General features: G+C 41.1%; 1 protein-coding gene across 5 annotated transcripts in view; it reads left to right on the top strand.

Moving 5' to 3' along the window:
* The window catches only part of cdc42se2 (CDC42 small effector 2), a 193,122-nt gene extending 174,949 nt beyond the window's left edge, over nucleotides 1–18,173 (top strand). For all 5 annotated transcript variants that reach the window (XM_072281708.1, XM_072281710.1, XM_072281707.1 and 2 more), the window contains exons 3-5: nucleotides 8,750–8,854; nucleotides 13,279–13,400; nucleotides 16,223–18,173. In XM_072281708.1, coding sequence (XP_072137809.1) covers nucleotides 8,750–8,854; nucleotides 13,279–13,380 — 207 coding nt within the window. In that variant the 3' untranslated portion in view covers nucleotides 13,381–13,400; nucleotides 16,223–18,173. The remainder of the gene's footprint in view (nucleotides 1–8,749; nucleotides 8,855–13,278; nucleotides 13,401–16,222) is intronic.
* Nucleotides 18,174–23,653: the final 5,480 nt, after the last annotated feature.

Below are 23,653 nucleotides of genomic sequence, written 5' to 3'. Positions count from 1 at the left end.
ATCTGAAACGACTTCCTCTGTGATGATCTAATGTCCTTACTGCAGGAGTGTAAAGACAAGGGATGGCAGGCATGGTTGTTCCCTGTGGAGATCGGCTGCAGAGGTTTCCCAGCCAAACCAGCATGGCGGTTGTTGTCAGATCTGGGCCTGGACGAAAGGAGCTCGTAGGATGGGGGAAGAGGCAGAATGAGCCTCTTGTTGGATTTGGAGTAGGCGAGAGGAGGGAAGCTGGAAGCCAGGAGCAGATGGGCAGTGATTTGGCCTCCACTGCCGGCCCACCAACAGGAGAGTGTCCTGGTTAAGGGTCGAAACGCTCGGTGAAGGTTGGGAACCACCTGATGATATCTGCTCCTGGCTGAAGGCTACGGTTACCTTATAAGGTAACTGGAAAATGCACTGTAACAGGTGTATGTAACAAACAAACAAGTGAGTGTATGTTTTCTGATGGGTCTGGTCTCCATTGGATATATGCTTCCTCCTCACTGGATCTGTGCTTAGTGACGGGTGATCCTGGGAACTACCGAGTGTGTCACCATCCAGACCATGCTCTCTTCTGGTTCAGGAACAGCTCATACACCTCAATCATCAGGCTCTTGAACCAGAGGGGATAGCTTCAATTGCCCCATCACAAACTGTGCCTACAACCTATGGATTCACTTTCAAGGACTCTTCATCTCATGTTCTTTTTTTTTTTTTTGCTTATTTATTATTTATTACTCCCCCCCCCCCCCCCCCTCTTTTTATAGATGTAGTTTGTTGGGGTTTTTTTTTGCACTTTGGCTGTCCTGTTGGGTGTGGTCTTTCATTGATTCTATTGTGTTTCTTGTATTTACTGTGATTTTCCACAAGAAAATGAATCTCAGAGTTGTATATGATGACATATGTACTTTGATAATAAATTTACTTTGAACTTTGGTTCTTTTTGGCCACATCATTTTGCCAACACTTTTTTGCACTTTGAATTCTAGCATCCCTCTGATGGGAGCAGAATCCTTGTTCCTTAACTCGGAAGTCCCTGCAAGAGAATGCTCATCATCCCCCATGCTGGACCATTTTGGTTGGTGAAATGAAGTTCTAACAGTGGTGCTCTAACTTCCTTCAGCAATTATTGGCCACTTTCACATTCACCTTTTTATTATGCAGCTGTTGTCTTGTGATCAAAAATATAGTTCTTGGAGAACGTCACAAAGTTGCCTTCTATGAATTATAGCTCATTATCACTTCAGCAAAGCTTTGTCAGACTGTCCTATCAGCTTGTGAACATCTGTTAATGAATATGTCTAAGTTTAGTGCGCTGAAAAGAAGCCATTTAAGAATCTACCACTTGCGGCATCTGAGCTTGCATGATTTGATGCTGAAGAGATGTTTTAAAGTAATATCAGACAGGGTAGGGATGGTAGGTTTCTTTCCCAGATTGACATTCATGAACCAAATTAGTTTTTAGAATAACCCAATGGTTTTCCAATTACTGTTAGAGACTAGTGTTTTTGGAATATTTCTTGCCATTTTCATTGTCTGAAGCATTGCTTATTACCTTGTGTTCAAATCAGGTGGTTACGTCTATGTCAGAATAGTACTGAATCTCTCTGTTACTATCTGAGCAAGTTCCAGACTCTTGTTTCCAATGAGTGAGCCATTTGGGCGGTTTATCAAAAACGATGTGAAATGAAGTTGGTTAGACCTCCAAAAGCAAGTGTTCAAACAAGTCAAGGAGTTGATTATGTCAAGCCAGTGTTGCCATATTTGGAGAGTTAAGGAGTCAAAACTACAGGAGAAGGTTTGGAAGTATTGTACAAACTATCTCTGCAACCTCTTTGATATTTTATGATAAGGTTTAACTGGAACAATCTCGTGTCTTATAATCACTTTGCAAATATACAGTTCTACCTATGTGCATTGGTGAAACTTCAGCGTAAAAATGACACAGTTGATTTTTTAAAATTTTGTGTGTAATGGATGTGTCAGGGGTCTATTTCTTTATAGTGTCAGCTGACACCCCCCCCCCCCCCCTTGTAAGGTCACTGTTCGAACCCTTCTGCTGTTTTGGCTGCTTTTTATTATTCAAAACAGAGCAACATGGGCATTGCCACCTCCCTGATTTGTTTGATCACTTGGTTAAGAAGTGTATCCAACAGCATCAGCTGTTTGAGAGGCTGTCACATTTCACAAACTTGCTCAGGTAGTTGACAATTGCAGAAGTATTGTACTCCAGTGAGACCATGCTTGCTGATAAAGTCATCCTTGAAGGAGGCGTTCTTCGTGGTGTGTGTCTGTCTGTCTGTTCTTGTGTGTTTGTGTTCGGTCTTGTACCCAAGAATGACAGTAGTCATTACTGTCCAGTGGCCCTGACCTCACACATCATCACATCACGAAGACCTTAGATGCTAGCTCACCTCTGACCCCTGGTCAAATCAGCCCTCGATCCCCTGATCCCCTGGAGTTTGCCTACCAGGAGCACCATCTACCTGCTGAACAGAGTGTGACGAGAATACACATAAATTAAGATGTTTGCTGGCCTGGGATAGCACCAGTGGCATCAGCAGTTGGTCTGCCACCTGTCCTCAGGGGAGGGAGAGATAAGGAACACAATGAAGCAGCAATTGGAGATGTTAATGAAGGAGCCATCAGTCTGGGTATTGTCAAGATCGGCTCCCCCTGTGAACCCTGAACTGTTTGAAGTGATGGACAGGCGATTTGGAGATGTGTAATGAAGGGACAGGAGAGAGAGCTGTCTAGAGCGGCTCCCTCTTTGAACCCTGAACTGTCTGAAGTGATGGACAGGCGATACCCCAGCAGGGGGATAAAAAGGGACAGGTTCGCTAAGGCAAGACACACATGACACTCGAGGAAACGAGACCCTGGAAGCGGTGCGCCTCTCACAAGTCGGTGGGAAGCTCTTGGACAGCTGATCGCGGGATCAGCGTTAGACGCACAGGGTGGAAAGGTACGATCAGCGGGAACCCGGTGTGTGTTCGCCCTTGCTTGGGTGCCAGGTTCACTGCAGAGGATCGACCGCATCTGGAGGAGGGGTCACAGTCGGTGACCTCAGGTGACGTCACAAAGGACTCGCCCGAAAGCTGCTTGTGAGCAATATCGCAGGTCTGTGTGTGGTAGCCGTTTTGAATGATCATTCGTTCTTGTTCTTTCTCTCCTTCCCCCCACATTGTCCATCGCCATGGCAACGATTACTGCGAACTGAACTAAATTGAACTGGACTTTGTGTCACTTTGAAATTGGTCATTTACCCCTAGACAACGATAGAGCTTGGTTGATCCTGTTATCTTAATTCTGTGCACATGTGTGTTTATCATTGCTGAACTGTTGCATTTATTATCCTTTCGTTTACTGTGTTGCTTGTTTCTTTAATAAAACTTTCTTAGTTCTAGTAATCCAGACTCCAACTGAGTGATCCATTTCTGCTGGTTTGGCAACCCAGTTACGGGGTACGTAACAAGAGTTACTCCCATTTGGATAAGCAGGGCAGCACTGTGAGGATCTTTTTTTTTTTGATTTCTCAAGTGCCTTCAATACCATACAGCCCTCATTGCTAGGGGGAAATTTCTGTTCAATACAGGTTGCACTTCCATTGTATCCTGGATAATGGACTACCTGACTGGCAGACCATAGTTTGTGCAGCTTCAGAGCTGTGTGTCAGATACCGCTATAAGCAGCACTGGAGCCCCGCAGGGGACTGTATTGGCTCCTTCCTGTTTACCCTGTTTACTTCTGACTTTAGATACAACACTGAGTCATGTCATCTGCAGAAATCCTCTGATGACTCAGCAATAGTTGGATGTATAAAGGGAGGACAGGAGGATGAATACAGGGCCCTAGTGGAGGACTTTGTCAAGTGGCACATGCTGAATCATCTCCAGCTTAACATCAGTAAGACAAAGGAGATGGTGAAGAACTTCAGGAAGACCAAGCCTGCACTGTTCTCTTTTATTATTGATGGTGAGGACCTATAAGTACCTGGGGTGCACCTGGTCGACAGACTTGAGTGGAGAACCAACACAGAGGCTGTGTACAAGAAAGGCCAGGGTCGCCTCTACTTCCTGAGGAGACTATGCAGGCCTCTCCTTCACATGTTCTACCAGTCTGCTGTCACCAGTACAATCTTCTATGCGGTGGTGTGCTGGGGCATTGGCATCAACACAGGTGATGCCAACAGGCTCAATAAATTGATTAGAAAGGCTGGCTCTGTTATAGGAGTCAAACCAGACATACTGGAAACTATGGTAAAACAAAGGAGCCTCCAGAAATTCCGGGCAATGTTTCTCACCCTCTGCATTCCACCTTAGCTAAACAAAGGAGCACGTGAATTGAATTGACTTTATTACTTACGTCCTTCATATACATGAAGAATAAAAATCTTTACGTTATGTCTCTGTCTAAATGTGCAATATGCAATTTATAGTAAATAATAATAGCATTTACCACAGGACAGTCAATATAATTTAGAAGTACAGTTTGTCAGCACGAGTTAAGCAGTTTGATGGCCTGGTGGAAGAAGCTGTCCTGGAGCCTGTTGGTCCTGGCTTTTATGCTGAGGTACCATTTCCCGGATGGTAGCAGCTGGAACAGTTTGTAGTTGGAGTGACTAGGGTCCCCAATGATCCTTCAGGCCCTTTTTTACACACCTGTCTTTGTAACTGTCCTGAATAGTGGGAAGTTCACACCTACAGATGCGCAGGGCTGTCCGCACCACTCTCTGCAGAGTCTTACTTTCAGTAATTTACTAAGACAACTGCACCAAAGAGCGCTGTATGAGGTCATTCTTGCCCTCGGTCATGAGGCTCGATAATGAGTCAACCTAGAGCTGGGGAAGTGATGACCCCCTCCTGTTAGACTGTTATTAAACTCTGCTCACCAGAGCTCTGTTTAGATCTGTTTACCGCACCCTACTTTCGCAGACTCCCTATGCAATACTGTGCAATACTACCACCACTTCTTATCTGGGCAGTGTGAAGGTTCACCCATGACTATATAATATTATGGTAAATCTTGCACTATCATCTTATCAGTGTCAACATGGAAATCTTGTAAATCTTGTCATCTTTGACGTTAATCTTGTACATCTTATTTTTAAGGTAATATTTTTTAATTCCTTCTCTTTCTAATATTTGTATATCTGTGTACTTGTAATGATACTATGACACTGTAATTTCCTTTGGGATCAATAAAGTATCTATCTATACACATAAAATGATTAAATTAAGTAAAAAAGCACAAAAATAGTGAGGCAGTGTACAAGGGTTCATTGTCCTTTCAGAAATCTGATGGTGGTGGGGAAGAAGCTGTTCCTCTGTTCCCTGATTTTTTTGATCACTTGAGTGTGTATCTTCAGACTCCTGTACCCCAACCTTGATGGTAGCATTGAGAAGTGGGCATGCCTTGGGTGATGGAGTCCTTAATGATGGAAGTCCCCTTCTTCAGGCATTGTCTCTTGAAGATGTCCTTGATGCTGGGGAGACTAGTGCTCATGAGAGAGCTGGCTGAGTTTGCAACTTTCTGCTGCTTTCTGCAGAATTTGTCACATCTGTGACATGTTCCCCCATTTGCGACCAGTGTTATTAGTCAGAAGCTTCAGAGGGTCGTAAATTTAGTCGGCTCCATCTTGGGTACTAGCCTACAAAGTACCCAGGACATCTTCAAGGAGCAGTGTCTCAGAAAGCCAGCATCCATTATTAAGGACCCCCAGCACCCAGAGCATGCTCTTTTCTCACTGTTACCTTCAGGGAGGAGATACAGAAGCCTGAAGGCACACACTCAGCGATTCAGGAACAGGTGCTTCTCCTCTGCCATCCGATTCCTAAATGGACATTGAACGTGTGAACACTACCTGACTTTTTTAACATATATTGTTTCTGTTTTTGCATGATTTTTTATATCTATTCAACATATGTATACTGTATTTTGATTATTATTTTATTCTTCTATATTATATATTATGCATGAATCCCAAAAAGTTGGCTTGCAGATACAACAAGTTATTAAGAAGGCAAGTGGAATGTTGGCCTTCATTGCTAGAGGGATTGAATTCAAGACCAGGGAGGTCATGCTGCAACTATACAGGGTACTGCTGAGACCGCACCTGGAGTATTGTGTGCATTTCTGGTCTCCATACTTGAGGAAGGATATACTGGTTTTGGAAGCAGTGCAGAGGAGGTTCACCAGGTTGATTCCAGGGATGAAGGGGTTAACCTATGAGGAACGATTGAGTCGCCTGGGACTATACTCTCTGGAATTCAGAAGAATGAGAGGGGATCTCATAGAAACATACAAAATTTTGAAAGGTATAGATAAGATAGAAGTAGGAAAGTTGTTTCTGTTGGTAGGTGAGACCAGAACTAGGGGACATTGCCTCAAGATTCAGAGGAGAAGATTTAGGACGGAGATGAGGAGAAACTGTTTTTCCCAGAGAGTGGTGAATCTGTGGAATTCTCTGCCCAGCGAAGCAGTTGAGGCTTCTTCACTAAATATATTTAACATACAGTTAGATAGATTTTTACATAGTAGGGGAACTAAGGGTTATGGGGAAAAGGCAGGTAGATGGAGCCGAGTTTACGGACAGATCAGCCATGATCTTATTGAATGGCAGGGCAGGCTCGATGGGCTGGATGGCCTATACCTGTTCCTATTTCTTATGTTCTATGTATTGCAGTGAACTGCTGCTGCTAAGTTAGCAAATTTCACAATATATGCCAGTGATAATAAACCTGATTCTGATTCTGAAAGTGAGGATAGCAGTGAATCCATTGATATGCTGTCAGTAGGATAACTGAGAAGTGAGTAGTGGTTAGTAAAAGGAATGGCCTTGTTGACTTGAGATTGAATTGTGGACCATTTCACAATCTAGCTGATAAAACCACAGTTGAGATAGTTTTTCAAGACTTTGATAAAAGTGTTGACTATATTTGCAAATGGGCCATGTATTAAAATGTTGCTGAGCCTTGACGCCCACCCTAGCTTCTCAGATCCCTACTGCTCTTGATCCACAATAATTTAAAATAACCAACTATATTGGAGACACAGATACTAGAATCCAGAGCAACGTGCAAAAGCTGAAGGAACCCAGTGGATCAGGCAGCATCTTTGGAAGAATGATCTCTTGTGAAGAGTCCAGATGAAGGATCTCAACCGGAGATGTGAAATATACACTTCCCTCCACGGATGTTGCCTGACTAACTACTTTGGCTCCCTTTGGACCTACTGCCCACTGATGAAGAGGTACAATGAGCCGTCTACCTCACTGCTGGTAGGCTACCCAAAAATGGCCCCAATCTGAATGTTGCATCAGTCAAGCATTGTCTATCTAGACAGAAGGGTTTGCAGTGATTCCCAATACTGACCTATAAGGAGGTGTTGGATGCATATACTAGGCAGATAAAGTAATGCCACACTCTTACTTATTTTAAACACCACCTCTGCTTTTCCTCTGTCATGGCCACTGTAAGTTATTCTGCAGCTGAGTGGTAAATTCTGGCGGCAGTTGATGGGAATGTGAAACTGAGATTAATAGTAGTGTAGTTAATTATTGTCAATGAGTGGCTGATGACAAACACGGACTCAGTGGGCCTTAGGGCCTGATTCTCAGGCTCCTATTGTTCTTAGACTACAAATGATCCTGAGAAATAAATTAATTCCTGTGACATGCTCACTTGGAAAGTGTGAGGGAGGTGCTCAAATTTTCTTGTCTATTGTGTGTTTGTGCTCCTGGTCGTGATCTTCACTTGGTTTTTAATCATGTGCTCTGCTTATGGCCACACTTAAGTTTGGCAACAAGATAGTCAATAAATGTCAATAACTGTGAGGAGCAAGACATTTTGTTTACCAGGTTATCTCATAAGACAAGAAGCAGAATTAGGCTATTCAGCCCATTGAGTCTGCTCTGCCATTCCATCATGGCTGATTTATTATCCCTCTAAATCCCATTCTCCTGCCTTCTCTGCATAACTTTTGACACCCTGTCTAATGAACCTCTGCTTTAAATATACCCAATGACTTTGCCTCCACGGCCATGTGTGGCAATGATTTCCACAGATTCACCACCCAAGATCTTTCTGTATTTCTGGGGAAGAGTTTCCAGATTTTACAGCTTTAAGATTTAATTTTGCATGTTCAAATTCAGCTAATTGTTAATTACTAGAAAATATTGCGCAATCTGAAGGAAGAAGTAGATACAAAGTGTGTAACTACTTGTTAACCATGAAAAGTACATCATAGATTCATTGTTTCAAAAATAGGACCATGCAGCTCTGGTAATCTCTTCAGAACAATTTTGATGAAGCCATGGGTTAAATCAACTTCAATATCTCATTTCTCTCACTGCACGGCTTTCCTAGTGTTCCATCTGTACTCCTGATCTAGGCTAAAATCGAGTCTTACGGCAAACAGGTGTACAAAGGCGAGAAGGTCTTATCTATCCAGTGCAAGATTTGCTGCATGCGTGCTGGATTCCTGCTGGGATAAAAACACGCAAAAAATGTGCTGGATTTATTCTGTTCTGATAAAAATAGAAGCCTTCAAAGAAACGTGATGGTAAATGGGAAGATATTTATATTTGGCAGTATTTTAGTTTCCCTAATGGCATAAACCACAAGCCAACTAGCACATACTTAGTGAGGTAGGGATGGTGTCAGCACTTCTGGCCAATGAAAGCAAGTACAGGAACAGAGTTATTTGTTGTGCCTTTTTATGTACTTGTGAGACTGAGAGCAACTTCTGACAGCCTCTCCTTCCATTTCAGAAAAGGCGACGGCGGATTGACCGAAGTATGATAGGAGAGCCGACAAACTTTGTCCACACCGCCCATGTAGGATCAGGAGACGTCTTCAATAGTGGAATGAACTCAGTGAGTATAAACTTTTCCTTTTATAGAGCAAATCACACAGTCATTTTCCTTCAAGATAAATCAATCCTTTTTATAAGTTATGTCTTGGGATTTCACTTTTGTCCCTTCTATTTCCTCCGCTTCTAATGTTTTTTTCCAAGCCATGAAATATAGATTCGCACTGGCCTTTGTTCCCATGAGTCACAAAGGTAAATTGCCTACGGACCTTTCAAAAGCTAAGAATAGCATCCTGACAGGTACCAAGAGTGGCCAAGTCTACAGCGTTTGTATGTTTCATCGATCATCACGGGAGCAATAACAAGTCATTCAGCCCCTCTAGGCTGTTCATTCATTCAGCTCTACCATGGCTGGTGTATACATCAAGTCTTTTGCTTCAAATGACATATAAATGTTCTAATGGCTCCTTATTGCCATGATTCCACAAACATTCTCACTCCTGATAAAACATCTTAAATATTAAATGAAGAAACCACCCCATCAGCTTGGCATATGTCAAGTAGAAGAAGCATTGTTTTTTCAAGAGCTGGTATTGATTGTCTTCGGCCTGAATCAAGTAAGAATAGTGCCAGTTGCATTTCCAGTATTAGACAAATGAGGAAAAAATTACAACCCTCTCCTGAGAAAAGCTTACATTTAAGCTCCTTTCTCCAAAAAACAAAATCCGTCATCGTGCATTTTGAGTGACAGAAAATGAAAGCAGGGGGCAAACTTCATTTGTAACTTTATTAGGACTGAATGGCTGTTTTAAGGTCTGTCATATTTGTTTCTGATCATAGCTGATTCTGGTTTGAGCTTCATTCAGCAGCTATTGTCAGCTTGCAATTGAAAAGCCTGGAATGTGACCCCACAGACTGAATCACAGCCAGAGCTATGTATGTTATTGGCCAACATCTCTATTGGTAATTGTAAAAGGATGTAAGTCAGTGTTGTATATGCTAGTGTTCCTTTTATTCCAGTAGCTAGTAAGGACCCTGGGCAATTTAGCAACTGCGTTCCAAACAGAAATTAAAGCCAACTGTCCTCGGATAACAATATCAAAATGACTGATGAATGGAAAAAATACAACATGGAAAGAGGCCATTTGGTCCAATGTTACTGCAGCCAGTCCCACTCTGCTAGACTGGGTCTTTCACAGACCAGTGTAGCTGCATTCCCAGAAAATGCTGGAGGAACTCAGCAGGCCAGGCAGCATCTAGGAAAAGAGTACAGTAGGTATGAATATGAGGAACTATGACTCTGAGTCCCTTTAGGAATCTTAGATGGCAATAAAGCATGTTACGTGCAGTAGGTTGGATAGATATGTATATGCTGAGGCCGAGAACGGAAGCTTTTACAATATCTTGCCTGGTACATAAGTCAATATCAGCTCAAGTCTGCTTGAGCACCTCTAACTGTGCAGCTTTAACTTGATTCCCTATGGAGGAGGAAGTCCCCTTTCAACATTTTTTTTAAAAAAAGATGACTTTACTGGAATACTCGTATGGTGTGCGGGAATCATCTGCAGATGAACAGTCATTCGTCATGCAATTTGTCTGCTATTGGCATTGAAGCATGTCTACAAAATATAAATGCATGGCTTTAGACCAGGGTTATTGTAACAACTGCAATGACAGAATTTGGTTTTGAGTTTAAATTTAGTGAATTTTTATGACAAAAATGTCATAATGTCCATGTGTTCAAGTTTTTGAATTTGAGCTATGCTATAACTATAGTACTTTGAAATTGTATTTTGACAGTACTTAATAAAATAGTTTGTAAAAAAAATCATGCATTCCATTTTCTGCCACAAACCAATGACTCATGTCAGATCGTCATTTACCATGACTGAGGTTTTAAGCGTTGTTTTATTAAAAAAATCAAGATGTTTAATGTCATTTCCAGTAGACAAGTGTACAGGAGAATGAAAAAATTGTTGGTCTGGATCTGATGCAGTACAAAATAGAACACAATGAGATAAAGAACCCAATTAAAAAATACACTATAAATAGATAAGATAGTTTATATACATACTGGAGAAGCTGCTGCACATTATGGTATATAGGAACATTATAATATTTATATATAAATCTGAACTAATTTTTAGTAGAATCAGAAAGTTTTTTTTATCAAGAAAAGAAACTAATCATCTTTGGAAAAGTGAGTCAAGTGTTGACCTTAAGGTCAAGAAAGAACACCCACGGAGTTCAACCTCATTCCCCGTAGGCTCAAGAAATGGTTTTCTTTCGTCTGGCTCAAGAATATGTTGCATGGTGCCCTTGGCATATGCAGTGCAGTGACATCAGTTTTATTACTAGTGGGCTGTGGGAAAAAAATAACTGTGAGAAAATTGTCCATACTCCTTTGAAGTCAAAACTTCAATCTTTCTTTCCTTCTGGATAAAACATATATAGTATCTTTGTGGTACAGAAACTTTCTGAGTGGATTTGCCAACATCCATCTCAGCAGTGCTTTTATATCTGCTATCAACTTGCAAAAATAATGGAAAATACGAAGAACTGGCAAACTCACTTCCTTAGTGCAAATGAGAACTGTGATTTTGTTTTAACCTAAAGGTCTCCAAGTTGTAGCAATTAAAATCCTTGCATTTTATGATAATATTTCCTTACTGATAATTTAAGTTGCAGAAATTCTTCAGTTAGGTTCTTTGCCATACTGGGTTGGTGATACATCTGTGGATGTCTGGTGCCTTATTGTATCAAAGCAAAATTAGAAGTTTGGTAGAATTCTGTCCAGATTTGCTGGGACTTGGTGCACTGACACCATGAAAATATCATATTTCAATGAATTAGGCATGTTCATTGGTGCAAAATGGAAACTTAAAGATGGTGTAAGAAGTTCTCTCACATGAGAAATATTTTGTACTACTGATTTGTGTTAAATGCTGCGAAGGTTTTTGTAGTGTTTGGTTTGGACAATAACCACTGTAAGCTCAATAATGAATAGAGCAATCAACTTTGAATAAAACATTGGTTCTGTGTTAGATTGCTATTGAGAAGTTAAGCAATCTTGAGCAAGAAAAGACGAATGTAAAGAGAATTTTCTTGTTTTACAGATAAGAGATTAATAATCTTTTGATATCGGATCGAGTGCTTTCCTGGCACGTACGACGCATAAACTTCTCATGCTTCCAGCTGGGTACAGATGTTGATTTTAACCGACATTACGATGACAGAATCCACCATCTTCATGATAAAGATGGCGGAGTTCATCTTCGAAATGTTGGCTAAAATCGACACCTGTAGAAGAACTTGCCTTTGTGATACCTATTTTAAACAGCTGTCAATTATATAACAAGGCAGAATTCTCCTGTTCTGTGAAATGAATACTAGAAAACTGGGCAATCACATCACTCCTATAACAATGCTTCTCTTGCACCTTTGAAACAGCTTGAGTAAAATTTAACAGTCTGGCAATAGGAAGCTTAATAGTTTGAGTATGGTCTGCAAATATTCTTCTCTAATGGGTCTGGGAAAGTGAAGAAAATGACGATTAACGTTTGAAAAGAATTCTTCTCAGAGGAGTACATTTCAGTGAGGAATACAGGCTGTCCCCAGACTACAAGCGCCCAACTTAATGACATCTCCACATACAAATGAGTTCCCATAATATTATAAAATTCAAAATTCTTATTAATGACAACAGTTTCTCTCTCGTGCTCTCTCGCACGCTCTCCCTCTCCTGCTCTTATTCTCTCACCACTTTTATTAATGTTTTTTAATTGGTGTTAATTTCCCCCGGAATTAATAAAGTATGAATGAAGTATGATTATTACTTATCAATCACTATGATACTGTAGAGATATGGTTACCATATCAAGTGTATATGTATTTTCTGATATATGGACAAAATTGACTTGACATCAATAAGAATGGAGCCAGTTTATTACTTGGGGATAAGCTGTACCTATTTTTCTACAAGAAATTTATGCTTGGTCATCGAGGCCAAATTGGATGTGTTTAATTGTCTGAAAAACCGCCAAAGGATAAACTCAAATCCAGCTTTTAATATTAATGTGCCACACAAGATGACTGTGTTTTCATTTGTTTGTTTGCTTATGAGAATGTCAAGAAGTCCATTGATCTTCATGGGATAAATCGGTAATGAAATAATGTGAAAGGAAGATATTATCTGTTCAGGGCATTGCAGAATACATTAGCTGCAAGGCACTCAATCTATCTTATGTTTGATAAAATCCTATTGTGTGTTTTGGGATTTCAGAGAGGTCTGTTAAATTTTTGGCCTTTGTGCCATAGACTTCACCTGCATCCTTGAGGTGGGAATGAAAACAGTCAATCAATGTAAGTGACTCTTGCCAATATGGGGTATATGAATGTTTCAATGAGCTCCATTGGCGGTCAGCTATGGTGGTCAAGTACTGCAAAAGGTGGTCAATTTGCATCTGACTCTACTGTTTCCACCTGCAGGTGAGTTCAATTCAGAACCAAATGCAATCCAAAGGCGGGTATGCAGGCTCTCCCATGCCAGTGAACGTTCAGATGCAGCTGGTGGACACAAAAGCTGGATAAAATTTAAAATAAAGTTTGTGGTAAGTGCCAAGTCTCACAAAACAAGCCACATTATGACCCCCAAAAAAACACTTAACCTAAAATAATGTTGTAGCTGTTAAGAAGAAAAGGTCTCCTTAATAAGCAATTGGAGGTTGATCTTTTTAACAGGACAACTCATACCATCATGTTCAATAAAGAGTACACCATACACTCTGAGGCTTTGAAGAGAAATTCTTGGGTTTGAACTCGGAATCGTGTGGGTACAGACTTGGGAAAGTCATTTAGAAAATCGTTTGGGAAAATCTAAAATCCATGTAGAGAGTTGTCTTAGGGACTTCACTTGAAACACCTGTCACCTGATCTCACATGCATCGATTTGTAAATTGAAATTATGTTCATGAAACCTTGTGAACCAGAAGTTAATATAGAACATTTTTATTCCAATCCTTTCTTTAACTTTAATTCACTCATAAATTATTGAAGTGTTTTCTTTCTCGTCCAGTGTTTTCACTGCCTCTCCCAGTAGCAGATTCCATGAACATGTGAGCACAAAGGCCAGGCACTGTCTGACACAACATGGGGGTGGGCATTGCTCAAGTGTGAGCCCAGATGGCAAGGCTCCTTGAACAACATCACGAGCCCAATTTAATCTGCACTCAAATTGGAATTCTATTCCTTTCTTTAATTTTAATTCATCCTTAACTCATTGAAGTATTTTGTTTTAATCCAGTGTCTTCACTGCGCCTCCAAATAGCATTAGATTAGTACTCAGCTGAATGCTGCTCAGAAGTTGAGCTGAATTAACTGGGACCAGTTGTAATACTACTCCTTTCCTCACAGCTGAGATTAGCTAAAATATCACAAATTTTTGGGTGGATCCAGCATCCTTCCAATCTAATGTTTCCAGGCAGATTATTTGCTAACTAAGTCATGGGAAGATTTTTATCTCTCTTACTGCTGGACTCCTTGAAGAGTGATGGAAGGGCAGACAGAGTCAGTGGAGTTTTTGAAGCAACCATGCTTCTGCTCTGAAGTCATTCAGTCTTGCCTTCTTAGTCATAGAGGTTGCAGCAGACTCAATATCTCTACCCATCTCCTTATTTGGAAACGTGATGAATAACAGAAGGAGAAAAAGGGAAGGGAAAAGCTTGTACAGAACATAATATCCTATACAGAGAAAACTGCTCACAACATGTCATGGGAAAGTTTGCTCTAGAAAACAACTTTAATTTTGAGCTTCTAATTGATCTCAAATTAAGTGCATACCTTTTCTAGATGGTCATAGTTTATACACCCTGTCCTGATCCCTTCTCTGTTTTTGACAGCTTTGGATTAGCTGGAATTTCTACCAGTTAACCTCTAAGGAGACTGCGCTCAGTGTGGATACACTCCGCTTTCTCCACCAACTCAATTCTTCTTCCCATGTTTCCCTAGCCATGTAGTTCTCAGCATTAATCTGCAAATGGATCCCAGGGTGAGCTTCTAATTTCATATCCTTTCTTCCTTAAAGACGGCCTCTGTGACATGGCACATCTCAATTCATTTGATGCTGATACTCAAATCCATGCTTCCAGGTCCTTCGTAAAAAATATGATAATCTGCTAAGTGACTATTTAGCAATCCCCATAATTCAGGATCTAGCTCAGCAAGTGCTGGTTGCCACCTTCCCTGGAGCACTAGGGCCCCGGTTCCCACATTCTGCTTTCAACAGCTGTTGCCTTAAAACTAATTTGGTTCTGTTTCCTGTGTTCACTTGAAACTGGATTTACTGGATATTTTACTGTGTAACATCTTTAAAAAGTAAATTTAAATTATGTTTGAAAAATTAGAAAAACATCCGATAGTCTGAAAAATCTGTCAGCCTGGTACCACCAGAGAGTGCCAGATTAACTGAGCCTTACTATATTCCAGTCACCCAAATTTCACTGAGGTTTATCCAAAGTTCTAGGTACTTTACTGCACCTTTCATAATTTTGTAACTTGGAGATAGAGCATGGTAACAGGTCCTTCCATCCCAACAAGCCTTCGCTGCCCAATTACACCCATGTAACCAATTAACCTACTGTCCTGTACATCTTTGGAAATTGGGAGGAAACTGGAGCACCCAGAGTAAACTCACATGATCACAAGGAGAACGGGACAAGCTTCTTACAGACAGCATCGGGAATATGATTTTTAATTTACTTTGCCTCAGATTTAAAGTCTCACCCCTTACCTTTAAATCCGTTGATTACCTGACCCCTCCCCAATTCCTGTTCTCTCCTGTGGACCTGCAACCCCCACAGAAATCTGCCTCTCACGTATTTACTCTCACTCTGACTGGTGTGTTGGCACGTGGCCAAGTGGTTAAGGCATCGATCTAGCGATCTGAAGGTCGCTATTTCGAGTCTCAGCTGAGGCAGCGTGTTGTGTCCTTGAGCAAGGCACTTAACCACACATTACTCTGCGATGACGCCATTGCCAAACTGTATCGGCCCTAGTGCCCTTCCCTTGGACAACATCTGTGGCATGGAGAGGGGAGACTTGCAGCACGGGCAACGGCCGGCCTTCCATACAACTTTGCCCAGGCCTGCGCCCTGGAAATCTTCCAAGGCGCAAATCCATGGTCTCACAAGACTAACGGATGCCTATTATCTCATGACTGACGCAAAACTGACCTCTCCACCAAGTTTACCACCACTTCCTCTTTATAGATTAAACCTTTGACCCATATTGGGTCATGTTTCAGCATCATTGGTATTATGTTAAAGGGAGTTGATATGGGCCTGACCTTGTACTTGCGCATGTAATCTGCCTAAAGAATTAAACCTTCATCAGATGGCTTGTATTCTAACACCATGCACCATTTATTTCCTTACAGATTCCTCCAAGTTCATGTATTTCTTCCTGTCGAACCCTCCCACCCTCTTTTCACTATGGTGATTGCTTCTCTGAGTTCTTCATGATGAGAAAAGCATTACAACAACCCATCTCCTGTTCCCTTGGCAATTTGGCTGGAGTCTCCCATTCCGCTCTGAAGATATCACTGGGACTGCTCCTTCTCAAGGCAGTGACTTGAAAAGATTTGATCTTTGCCGAAGTCTTGGACATACAGTAGCTTCTCATATTTTTTTAAAAAAATACAAATAGAATTTTAGCATTTTCTTCTCTTCAACGTCTACATGTGTCAGAGCGAACCATTACTGTATATATTTCATTTTGCCCATCCTTTAAATGTGCAACATTTTTTCTTTTCATTTTTATTATGCTTTTTATTTGCCTTTGAATTCAGTGTTAGTTTGCAATGAAAAATGTCTAAAGGTCTGGAACCTGAAAGCACAATTACATTACCACACTCCCTCTAGGTAAGTCAGCATGGTAAATGACTGCATGTGATGTAGCTCAGCCAATGGCAAAGTGTTTGTTGCGGCGGAATGATGATACTAATGCTGACAAGTTTCTAACCAGCATGTCAGTTTTGCCAGATGCCTGCCTCCTTATCCCTGAGCCTACCTGCCTGCATACTTTTCATATTTTGTTCTGTTTATCACACACCTCTTGAAAATAACTGAATACATTAACTGGCATTTTTAAAAAAATAATGGCTTGTGGTAAATGTGCAATTCAGCATACTCCTGTATTTTATATGAACGGATTAAAGAAAAATGATTTGACCAGGAACAAGTAACCAATTGCACTTGTGATGCAGTAAAATGGTAGAGCTCCATTTTGTTATATTGCAGCAACTGTTTAAACAAAATACCTGGATCCTGAATTCACACACTGGCCAACAATAGGAGTATAGTCCTTATCAATTGCTGTACAATTTTGTAGACTTTTCTCTGCAGCTCTTTAGGTGGATATCAAACTTTTAAAAGAAATAAACTTCCTCGGTTGGGTGTGAGAGGGGTGGGTGGGAGTGTTTGCCAGGGGGAGCAGGGGCAGTGGAATTCTGTATGTTGCTCCAGGCAACGTTGGGAGCTGTCTGAACAAACACCAGAGAAAATTCTGTTCAACAGGGTGGCTTTCGCTTTCCAGTGAAAGAAAGCAAATACCTTGCTCAGGTTTATAAGGGCATATTTTTTCCCTCCCATTCCACTCACCTGTGATATACTAATATTGCACTGTTTCATAATAAATGTAAATTGTGCATGGTTTAATGGTTTTAAAAAAAACAAGAAGCTAAATCAAGATTATCTTTTCAGTAGGCAAAATCATTGGCTTTACTCAAGAACGTACTCTGTGAAATGTGACTTAAGTGATATTTTAAGTAGTTTTAGAGCTTGTATTTTAGTGCACAGTCTTTGGAACCCAGAATAATTTGCTAGGTACTGAATTGCAAGAATCTATGCTATGAATGTGTAAGGATAGGGAAATGCTTTTACATGGAGCAGTGCAGTACAAATTGTGACCGAATGTCTGACATCGAGATATAAAGTATTTTTGAAATATGAGTGAGTAGGTTAATAATTAATTGAATGAAATAGCTGGATATTGTGGCTTGCTAGCCTTTGGGTTATGTTGCTATGAATGACCTGAATGCATCCCAGTACTGGTCCTCTAAGCTCTCTGTGGTAAATGTTATATAAAGGGGTATGTAAATTGTCATCACTTAGTGCTGCCATAGCAAGCCATTAATTGAAATATAATTTATCATTCTCATGCAGGCAATACCCTGCCAAATAAGATTTGAAAGGTTGTTTTAGCCTATTTTTATAATGCATACAATTTTGTACATGTTTGTTGTTCCTCAGTGAAATTGGTTTAGTCTACAATGGCTTATAGTTTCAAAAGTGACATCAGATTAAAATAAAGTTTGTCATTTGCTCTTGCATATTTCATACGCTTTGTTCTCTAAGTGAAGTCATTGGCTTCAACACTGTTTACAATTCCTTTCCGCACAGAACACACTGTCTGTTGCAGTGATGGAAACTAATTCAGTGCTATAATTTTGACTCCATTGTTGCAATGTGTTCAGGAACTGAACAGTCGCAGACAAAGAACTATTCATACACCCTTGATAAAACAAATAAAACTATTCAATGGGGGGAGGGTGGGGAAGGTTTGATGACCAAGGATTGACCACATGATACATGAGAAAACAAATTATGGTAATCTGTTTATTATGAATAAACTCTTCTCGGGCCTCCAGCTGGGCACAGGTATCAATTATGACCAATATTTTGATGACGAACCCTACCATCTTCATTGGGAATAATGCCTGGGTATATCTAGTCCAGTGGTATTTATACTACTGTACAGTTATCCGTCCCTCCTGCTTGGTTTGTCCTCATCCAATCAGGTTTCCACTGTTGCACCTTGTTTACAATTGAATTCCAGTTCTTACTTAGAGCGAGAACTTTGTCTTTATTAAAATAATATTCCTCTGGTTTTATTTAAGTGGCTGCCTTCTCCAAACAGTCCCAAAAGCCATTGGCACAGCACAATAACTTTGTGACATCAAAGTCAATCCTATGGCCATTATGAATGCAATGTTCTGCTACCACTGATTTCTCCGGGTAACCCAAATGGATAGACCTCCTGTGCTCCTTGATGTAGGTTTCCACCATGCTGGCTGATACGTGCTGCTCCTCATTCATGGAATCCTGTACACGCCAGCCATCCTGAGTCCCGCGTCATCTATGACTCGCAGAAGCTGTGACTTAATCTTCATCACAGGTTTATGGATGGTAATAATCCAGTATTTCTTCAGGATCCTGTTGATCCTTCCAGAAACAGAGAAAGTATAGGGAAGACGGGGTAGTGATGGGTTCCGCCTTGTTGCTAGGTTTCCTGGTTTTCCCTTCATTGAATTGAATTGACTTTATTTCTTACATCCTTCACATACATGAGGAATAAACATCTTAATGTTACATCTCCATCTAAATGTGCAATATGTAATCATAGTAATTTATAGTAAATAGAACAGTCAATGTAATATAGAGTATACTCAAGTCAGCGTGAGTTCATCAGTCTGATGACCTGGTGGAAGGGTCTGTCCCGGAGCCTGTTGGTCTTGGCTTTTATGCTGCGTTATGGCTTCATAGCAACTGGAATAGATTGTGGTTGGAATGGCTTTGGTCCCCAATGATCCTAAGGGCCCTTTTTACACACCTGTCCTTGTAAATGTCCTGAATAGTGGGAAGTTCACAACTACAGATGCACTGGGCTGTCCTCACAACTCTCTGCAGAGTCCTGCGATTAAGGGAGGTACAGTTCCCAAACCAGGCAGTGATGCAGCCAGTCAGGATGCTCTCAATTGTGCCCCTGTAGAAAGTTTTTAGGATTTGGGGGGCCCATACCAAACTTTCTCAACAGTCTGAGGTGAAAGAGTTGCTGTTGTGCCTTTTTCACCGCACAGCTGGTGTGTGCAGACCATGTGAGGTCCTCGGTGATGTGAATGCTGAGGAACTTGAAGCTGTTTACCCTCTCAACCCCAGATGCATTGATGTCAATAGGGGTTAGCCTGTCTCCATTTTTCCTGTAATCCACAACCAGCTCCTTTGTTTTCGCGAGATTGAGGGAGAGGTTGTTTTCTTGACACCACTGTGTCAGAGAGATGACTTCTTCCCTGTAAGCCACCTCGTTATTGTTTGAGATAAGGCCAACCAATGTAGTGCCGTCGGTAAATTTAATTAGTAGATTGGAGCTGTGGGTGGTGATACGGTCATGGGCACACAGGGAGTAAAGGTGGGGACTCAGTATGCAGCCCCGAGGGGCTCCTGTATTGAGAGTCAGAGGGTTGGAGGTGAGGGATCCCACTCTTACAGCCTGCTGGTGATCTGACAGGAAGTCCAGGATCCAGCTGTACAAGGCCATCAGCCCTTTCAATATGTTTATTGTTGTCCCATGTACTGAAAAACAAATGGAACAGCATGTCTTGCAATACTGTTCATAAAGACCAATTCATCACCACAGAGAATTGAGGACTCACTGTGTTGCCAGGGGTGGTGGTCAGCTCTTGACCTTCTGCATCAAGTATAAATGGAGTCCATAAGCAGCTTTGTGGATGAAGCCAAAATTGGTAGTGTAGTGGACAGTCAAGCAGGTTATCTAAGATTACAACGGGAACTGGGATAGTAGGCCAAGGAACCACAGGTGGAATTAGTTATTATTTTCAAATGATTATAACAAAACACAGTGCAAAGCTCGTCTTGCATACTGTTCATACAGATCAAATCATTCCACAGTGCATTGAGATAAAACAATAACAATACATAATAAAATGGGACAGCTGCGGAGAAAGTGCAGCGCGGGTAGACAAGGTCATAACGAGGTACTTTATGAGGTCAAGAGTCCATTCTTATCATGCCAGGGAACCACTCAATAGTCTCATAACAGCGGGATAGAAGCGGTCCTTAAGCTTTGTGGTATGTTGTGGGAGAGGAGAGAAGAGGACATTCCAGGACGGGTGTGAGCTTTTTACGCTAGCTGCCTTCCCAAGGCGGCGAGAAGTGTAGACAGAGTCCACGGAGGGGAGGCTGGTTTCTGTGATGTGCTGAGCTGTGTCCACAACATTGTTGTCACAGTGGAGAGTTTGCCAAACTAAGCTCTGATGCATCCAGATAGGATGTTTCCTATGATGCATTGATAAATATTGGTCAGGGTCAAAGGCTAGATGTCAAACTACTTCAGCCTCCCAGGGAAGTAGAGGAATTGGTGAAATTTCTTGGCCATTGTATCTGCATAGTTGGACCAGGACAGGCTAAGCGAAGTATGTGGACTTATCAAAACTGCACGTGTTCCCAAAATCCTTAAGTTTATTGATCAAGAATCCCTGAAATTGAAGGCAATTGTGAATGTGGAAATGGAATTAGAAATAAATATAGGGATTTGTATATGTGTTTTGTAACTTCAAATCATTAAGCTAATTCAAAAGAGGACACAGGAGTCCAGGGACGCGAGTCTAACTCGAGTTTACTTTAAGCGAGGTGCGCACGTATCACATGGTAGCGTGATGGCATATGCAATTCAATTCATTTCTTATTTTATTGACTGCTTAAACAACATATATACAAAATTATTCAAATCTTACTGAAATATTAAATACACAACATCCTCCCTGCTTGACTATAAACTCCATCTTAATGGAGAATGCATCTCAATTATATATACACAATATACTGTACAATACAACTACTACATACAGACATCCACAGCATAGCAAATTTTAAATTGTCCTGTTCAGGCCTAAAGACTTAATCGCTGTGGACGATTTCTTACTCCTGTGGGATAATGTCTTTCCTGACAATGGGGATCACTCTTCTTGGCAGATGAGACTTTCGATTTCCAGCATCTGCAGCCTTTTCTCCTGTTAATAAATATGAAGAGCTGTGACTGGGCAAATGAGTTTATTCCCATAAGAAACCTGGAGTATCACTAGCAAATTTAATTTTGGCACGTTTTAGGGTTTTTTTTGCAAACATCCTGAAGCCACTGGTGGCACCTTTCAAGTGAAAACAAACCACACTGGAAAATCTACAGATATTTTAAAAATATAAAACTGAAGGCAGTTGTAAGGAATTGGAACAGTAGGCCAGATTATAGATCTGGCAAGGCAACAAAAGCTGGAAGCATTTTTCTTGACCAGCAATGTTCGTTGGGAGAGTGGCAGAGTTGACATTTCAGAGCGAGAAAACCAAACATCTTTCAACTATGGAGGGAGAGAGAGGAAGCAGAGGACAGAAGGAATGTGTGATAGGGTGCATACCAAAGTTGTCAAGGTAGCAAGCAATCTGCTGGAGGAACTCAGTTGGCTGAGCTAAATTGGTGAAAGTAAATTTATAGATTTACTTTCAAATCTGGCAGTTAGAGAAACTTAGATAAATTGAAACAGAGGGATGCAGCCATATCAATGGAGAGAGAGGGGGAAAAATAAGCCACCGATATATGAATGTTAAATTCAATAATTAGTCCTAATAGCTTCAACAGACCTAGATGAAAGAAGCAACGCACAAAGTGCCGGATGAACTCGGCTGACCAGGCAGCATCTCTGGAAAAGAGTACAGTCGACGTTTTGGGCCGAGACTGCCCAAAACGTCGACTGCATTCTTTTCCATAGATGCTGCCCGGCCTGCTGAGCTCCTCCAGCATTTTGTGTGTGTCGCCTGAATTTCCAGCATCTGCAGATTTTCTCTTGTTTGCAGTTCAGAAGAAGATACATTTGGCATCATTGGAATAACGTTAAAGCTAGGCAGGTCAAAGAGGATGGAAATCAAAACACTGCAGATGCCTGAAAGTTGAAATAAAAGAAAATTCTGGAAATATGCAGCAGATCAAGTTGTGCCAATGGAGAGTGAAAGTAACTCTGTTACTCTTTCCACAGAGGCTGCCTGACTTACTGAGTATTTCCTGCATTGTCTGTAATAAAGTCAAAGGGAGGGTAGCCTGAGGAATTGTACTTCATCCTCCATCTAGCTTTGTTGCTTAAGAGAACTATATTAATGCACTCTCTCCACAACTGTGGCATTACCTCTCTATTTGTTTCTTTTTATCTTTCTTTTATGTCCATTTTTGAAAATAAATGTTACCTTGGCAGCTTTGATCTGCATCCTATCACAGACATCCCCCCCGTTCTCTCCACCCCCTCCTTAAAGGGCCATGTCTTCTCACTTTTGCTGTTCTCGTGAAGGGTCTGTGACTTTGCATTGCAGCTGTGTTTTGCTCCGATCCTGCCTAACTTTACTCAGTGCTTCCATCAATCTGTTTTTGTTTCCGATTTCCAGTTTCCACATCTTTTTGACCTAATTACATGAGCACAGCGTTAGTTCATTGTAGCTGCCTGTGTTGCATGTACTCAAATGAACGGAGTACTGTATTGGGTGACACAAGAGATCTGAGAGATGCTGGACATCTTGAGCAGCACACACATACAATGCTGGAGGAACTCAACCAGTCAGTCAGGCAGCATCTGTGGAGGAAGTAAACAGTTTTGCCACAAGCTGAAAGCCTTTATCAAAACTCATCAGGTGAGCTCAGAGGTAGGTGAGCATTTACTTTCATGCAATATTCCCCAACTGACAACACAAATACATCGCTAAGTGTAAACATCAAAGTATTTTTAAAAATCCACTCTTCTACGGCATTATAATGATTTTGGAGTTCCAGGCTTCGGAGTGCAACTTGGGTGCCAGTATTTGTACTGATACTTGAGTGGGTGTTTATTAGCAAAAAGGCTTAATGAAAATCTGGGATTCTGAATTAAAATTCTGAGTTAAAATCAATCAAATGGTTAGGCTTAGACTGAGGCAATTGATCATGAATTAATTTTGAGCTTTGATGAAATAAAATTAGAGGTAAGCACCCTGAGCTG

The sequence above is a fragment of the Mobula birostris genome, chromosome 17, assembly GCF_030028105.1.
Source record: "Mobula birostris isolate sMobBir1 chromosome 17, sMobBir1.hap1, whole genome shotgun sequence".
Lineage (NCBI taxonomy): Eukaryota > Metazoa > Chordata > Chondrichthyes > Myliobatiformes > Myliobatidae > Mobula > Mobula birostris.
This window is presented reverse-complemented; position numbering and strand designations above follow the sequence as displayed.